We start from the raw sequence: 5,963 nt of genomic DNA, 5'->3' as shown, positions 1-5,963 counted from the left end.
GAGGCGGAGGTTGCAGTGAGCTGAGATTGCACCACTGCACTCCAGCCTGGGCAACAGAGTGAGACTCCATCTCGAAAAAATAAATAAATAAATAAGGAAAATGTTTCCCTGAGTTCTATGACAGCAAACCCATTACAGCAAGTTATCAAACCCGAAAAGAGGATATGGGAATCCCCAATTTATAGCCAAGTTGGACAGAAGTGTAGGTACCCTAGAACCCACTACTTGTGACTGGCATCTAAAGTAGGAGCAGTCTTGCAGGACTGGCCCTTAACCTGTGGCTGTGCACTAACTCTGGGTTATCTCAGAATTGAATTAAAGTGTAGGGTACCCAGCTGGTATCAACTGAGAATTGGAGAAGTGCTTGATATGGAAAACCCATATATTTGGTGTAAGAAGCATTATGAGTAGAGGAACAGTCTTCTTTTAGTCAGGTTACTTGGGAGAGTATCCTGGGATTTGGGCCCCTGAAGAATCCATCACTCCCCAGTTCTGCCTGAGGAAGCTGACAAGTGCATGCTGCTTGGGGTACCACGCAACCTGAGCTACCCCTTATCCTTCCTAAACTCCAAGCATTCTAAATTTCCACTTTCAGCTCTCCAATGCCCTACTTCTCAGACTCCTTTTATGTAGAAATCAGCACGTACTTGACACAGCTGTCACTGCCATTCCCAAGCCCTGGCTTCCGATTATCTAGCCCTTTTGTCTCTCCTGCTCTGCCCATGCGCACCTACCCACCAAGGAAGGAGTGCTGATTAATTCTGATATTAATTCTGATACAAAGTCCAGTCAGAAAGGAGGCTACAATATGACATGTGTATGACATGCCAGGAAGGTCAAATCTAGGTTATCCTAAAGGAGAGAAAATGCCTCCAGAAGACTGAGGGGCCCTAAAGGGCAAGAATTGTGTCTGTTCTTCTTGGAATTCCTTAAAAGGCCCTTTAGAAAATGTCTTGTTGAACTAAAAAAGGTCCACCTTATACAATGAAGATCAAACCAAATATGCTGATGTTAAATGTGATTTACCATTTGAGGTCTTATTTATTAATTGCCAACAGCATAATTTCCAAATTCCTGAAGATCTAGAAGGCACACTCTTTGCTCTGTAGGTTTCATTGGTTGTCCGGGGCCTCTGATTTCCTCTGATCAGAGGGAATTTGCAAAACCCTCTCACCTTAGAAGTAGAAAGGATCTCAGTGATCACCTATGGGACTCTGCTGACAGGTGGTTCTCAGTTTCTATCTGCATTGCTTCAAGTAACAGGAAGTTCAGTATCTCCTCATGAAGCTGTTCATTCCATTTTTCATCAGCATGACTGTTAATCAATTCTACCCTCAAACAGTTTACAGTCAGTTTTTGTTTCAGCGGGGAGGAAACGAAGGCATAACATATCCACTGCACTCATCTGGGGAATGACACACAGCAACAGCAGATGCTCCACCAGCTCTCGCTTGCCCTTGGCTCTAAAACTGTGAAAGCCTTTCCTTTAGGTTATTACCCCATGGAAAATGAACTCCCTGGAGAGGGCGGCCTCCCAAATGGTATCTCTTGGGTGGGGCTCCACCCTGAGCAAGCTCATGGTGAGTCAGAGCTGGAAGATCTGACATCAGCACCAGCTTCCTCCCCAGACCAGGCTGCCACAGGAGCGACAGGCTGCATGGCCCGCCCGCCCCTCCCTGCAACCCAACTTCACCGTGAACAAGAGCCAAGCCCTTACTTTTCTCGTTCTGCTTGGCAGTCAGCATTGTTGCTCCGAAGTTCCTCTAGGGCCACCTCCCCTTCCCTGACTTTCGCCAGTAAGGCCTGATGCTCCTGGGTGGGCCACAAAAGAAAATCTAGGATGAGAAGATGGCAACAGTTTCTGTGTTTGGGGTGAGATGGGCGCCAGGCTGGGACTTAGCCCCTGCTGGGCCTGGACAGCTGCCAAAGAGCAGCAAGATGAGCTGGTTTGATGGGGCACCCTCCCTTGACAAGGAGAACCCTTCCCACTCTCACTCAGCCTCACCCTGCTGCCCTGAGGCAGAACCCAGCCCTGCATCATGCAGGCCCACTCGCCAGCTATGGCTGCCAGTCCCTGAGAAACCAGGACTTCGAAAGGGGCATCTGTACAGGAAACTAATGTGGAAAGGGATCAACGCTAGTTACGGGGAGGTTAATTCCTTGAAGGCTAAAATATATTTGAAGGGATCTGCCAAAGGAAGCTGTGAAGTGTGCTTTTCTGGAGACGTTTGGAAAAGAAGGGTCTCGGCAACCATTTCAATCCACCCACAGGCCCCTTCTGGCCCAGGAGTCCAGGCAATGACAAGCAAGATCCCCCAATTACCGTCTCCATCCCTAGTAAGCGCCTCTGCAGCTCTCCAACTTCTGCCTCTTTCTGCTCCACTCTGTCCTCCTCTCTCTGAAGGGCCACATTACTCTGTTCTGCTTCTCTCTGGTACCGGCTGAGTGTGACCTAAAACACGGAACAGGAATATGTTAAATGGTGTGGAAAAAAGAGCAAACATGAAAAAAACCTTAGAAAAGAACCCAGGAAGCTGGGTGGCTCTGGAGCCATGACAGGAGAAAGCTGGTGACACTGATGGGCACACCACCACCTCCCCTTTGCTGTGTAGGACCACCTCAGCACTCCAGCAGTGTAAGTCTATTTCCGGGGTTAACTGGCTCACAGTTGACTGAGGTCCACTTTAAAGTGACACCTGGAACTCACAAGCGCCACTTTTCAGATAGGTGACTCCTTCAACATCCCCATGAACCCTCCACCACCACCCAAGCTTAACCCAATGTTGTGGCTTTCCTACAAATTCAAAAGCAAATAATCCCAGGGAGGATACCTCCAGCTCCTTCCTTCTGTCTCCTCAACACTCCCACCCTCACTTCCAGCAATAGAGCCCACACACAACAGCCAAAATGGCACCTGGGAGGGCTACTAAGCATCAGGAAGAATTTGTCTTATTTATTTATTTATTTATTTATTTATTTTTTGAGACAGAGTTTCACTCTTGTTGCCCAGGCTGGGGTACAATAGCGCGATCTCAGCTCACTACAACCTCTGCCTCCCGGGTTCAAGTGATTCTCCTGCCTCAGCCTCCCAAGTAGCTGGGATTATAGGCATGTGCCACCACGCCCAGCTAATTTTGTATTTTTAGTAGAGACGAGGTTTCTCCATGTTGGTCAGGCTGGTCGCGAATTCCTGACCTCAGGTGATCCACCCGTTTTGGCCTCCCAAAGTGATGGGATTACAGGCGTGAGCCACTGCGACCAGAGGAATTTGTCTTTTATCAGAGATGAGAAACCAATTTAGAGAGGACAGAAGCAGAATATTAGAATGAGAAAGCAAAGAACTTGCCTCCTTTCTTCCACCTTACGTCTTTCCAACTCCTACTCATCCTCCAGGTCTCACTTAGATGACCCTTCTTCCAGAGAGCCTGGGGGAGGAGCCCTTCCTTCGTGTGCCCAGGGAGAGGACACACAAGGAACACACGGCCTTCCCTCTCATAGCATTGAACAGATTTTGCCCAGTCACTGTGTGCACCCTGAAGTAGACTGTCAGTGTCCTGATGGCACAGACTGAGCACCATTACACTTCTAGAGCTCCCACAGTACCTCATATGCAGTAACTACTCAATAAAATCATGAGTAGAACTGATGTTCATCTAATCCAACCCTCTCCTTTAACAAGTAAAGGTCAACTGACCTATTCAAGGTTACCCAGCTAGTGAATGACAGCCCGTGCTAGGACCCAGATACTTCACCATCCATTTCAGTGCTTCCCAGGTACCTCACACTGACTGTTCATCATTTATTTAAAAAGAATCCAGGTAACTTCTGGAAAGCCTAGCAGCCAGCCCTGGGAAAACAGAACATCAGCAGCCAGTTTGTCCCGCCCTTCCCAAGGTCAGAACTGGGAAGGAGAAAGTACAGCACAGAGTGATGTGTGATGGGATGTGTCTAGGCTACACACCAGCCCTGTCCAGAGCAAACTGACTCTCATTGCAAATCCTTCTTGACAGCAAGCAGCCAGTAGAACAGGAAACCCGTGCTTAATGGCAAGTTATTTTCATGGTAATTGATCATCTTGCCCTTCCTACCCCGAGGTTCAGAAAACTAGACCAGGGAGTCTAATTCACTAGGAGAGACTGAGACAAGCCTTCAAATGACCCATATTAAACCGAAACAGGCCATCCCCATAGGCAGGAACTTAAAAGTAAGGCCTTTCATTTCTGTATATAAATAAACACTGCACCGAGGTTGATGTGAGCTCAAGCACAGTGTTAACAAGGCCATGGTCCGATTCTTGCACCCCACTGTCGGAGCAAAAGGTAAAAAAAAAATACGGACTCCCCTTCCACATTTGACTCCGTAGCTCCAGCCAACCCTGCCCCCGAGGGAACCTCTTAATTATAAAAAGGTTGCCAACCTAGCCCAACAGTGGGAATGACCCAAGGAGCACCTCCTTTTTCAAAAAAAAATTACTCATGTATTATATTATTTTTTAGACAAGGTCTCAATCTGTTGCCCACCGAGAGTGCAGTGGCACAATCGTAGCTCACCGCAGCCTCCACCTCCTGGGCTCCAAAGATCCTCCCACCTCAGCCTTCCAAGTAGCTGGAGCCACAGGCTTGCTCTACCACACCGGGCTAATTTTTTTATTTTTGCAGAGATGAGATCTATGTTGGCCAGGCTGGTCTCAAACTCCTGGGCTCAAGGATCCTCCTGCCTCAGCCTCCTGAGGGATTACAGGTGTGAGCCACAGCGCCCAGCAAGAAGCATCTCCTACTGCAGGTGGTGCTGCATACTATGGGGTTAAGAAAAATAAACGCTTCTAAATTCTGGACAGTGGGTTACAGCTGTCAGGGTACTTTTGCTCAGGCTCTGAAATCCAGAGCAGCAGACTCCTCCATGTGTGATTAAAACCAACAAGTATTTCTGTTAATTTCCACAACTTCATAATGCCTCTCAATGCAGAATTTTTTTTTTCCAAAATTCACAACCTGGTCAGTGCTAGAGCCTCAACCTTACTTTCCTCCTGTTTTGTTTGGAAAAGGTAGGAAACAGCTGGTCACCAACTGATACATCACCAACTAAATTATACAAATTGTGGAATCTGAAATAGATGCAACATATCCCTTCACCACACAGCTCCTTTGTTCTGAGATGACAAACTAATTTTAATATTACCCTAAGTCCAAGCTATTTACAATAGGAAAATCTCCTTGTTAAACTGATTGCTAAGAAAAATATAGACAATTTTATATTTCTAAAACTTCAGAATAATCAAGTGCCCTCACATATATTACCTCACTCGATCTACACAACAAACTTGTAAGGTGTATTTCATTAACCCTTTTTCCAAAAGTTGAAACAGATGCTCAGAGAGGTTAAACTACTTGTTCTAATAAGATTTCGGCCAACACAGTTTATCATCCTTGGTGCCCTTCCTCCTCACCCCCAAGCCTCCTCTCAAAAATTCTCCTGCTCAGTTCCATGAAAATGAAGAGTTCAGGCTGGCGTTTCTCTTTTTACCAGCTCCCAGCATGCCTAGGCAGGATATAACCCTATCATAACATATTTATGACACAAAGAATATGTTACTTGTGGAAGAACAAAAGCACGTAACAAATGGTTAACCTCACACAGAGCAGTCGGAAAACTGCCCATAGGCCAGGTGTGGTGGCTCATGCCTGTAATCCCCACACTTTGGGAGGCCGATGCACGCAGACTGCTTGAGCCTAGGAGTTTGAGACCAGCCTGGACAACATGACAAGACCCTGTCTCTACAAAAAACACAAAAATTAGACAAGCATGGTGGTGTGCACCTGTTGTCCCAGCTACTCAGGAGGCTGAGGTGGGAGATGGCTTGAGTCCGGGAGGTGGAGGTTGCATTGAGCCGAGACTGTGCCACTGCACTCAAGCCTGGCAACAGAGTGGGACCCTGTCAAGAAAGGAAGGGAAGGGAAGGGGAG

At 47.2% G+C, this 5,963-nt stretch overlaps 1 protein-coding gene across 6 annotated transcripts in view; it reads right to left on the bottom strand.

The window, feature by feature from the left end:
* TUFT1 (tuftelin 1) overlaps nucleotides 1-5,963 on the bottom strand; it is a 64,640-nt gene that overhangs the window by 6,514 nt on the left and 52,163 nt on the right. For all 6 annotated transcript variants that reach the window (XM_011937880.1, XM_011937881.1, XM_011937878.1 and 3 more), the window contains 2 exons: nucleotides 2,324-2,452; nucleotides 1,718-1,812 (listed from right to left, as the gene is read on the bottom strand). In XM_011937880.1, coding sequence (XP_011793270.1) covers nucleotides 1,718-1,812; nucleotides 2,324-2,452 — 224 coding nt within the window. The remainder of the gene's footprint in view (nucleotides 1-1,717; nucleotides 1,813-2,323; nucleotides 2,453-5,963) is intronic.

This window comes from Colobus angolensis, unplaced genomic scaffold (genome assembly GCF_000951035.1).
Source record: "Colobus angolensis palliatus isolate OR3802 unplaced genomic scaffold, Cang.pa_1.0 Scaffold169, whole genome shotgun sequence".
Classification (NCBI taxonomy): Eukaryota; Metazoa; Chordata; class Mammalia; order Primates; family Cercopithecidae; genus Colobus; species Colobus angolensis.
Note: the sequence above shows the minus strand (reverse complement) of the source record. Positions and strands in the feature narration are given on the sequence as shown.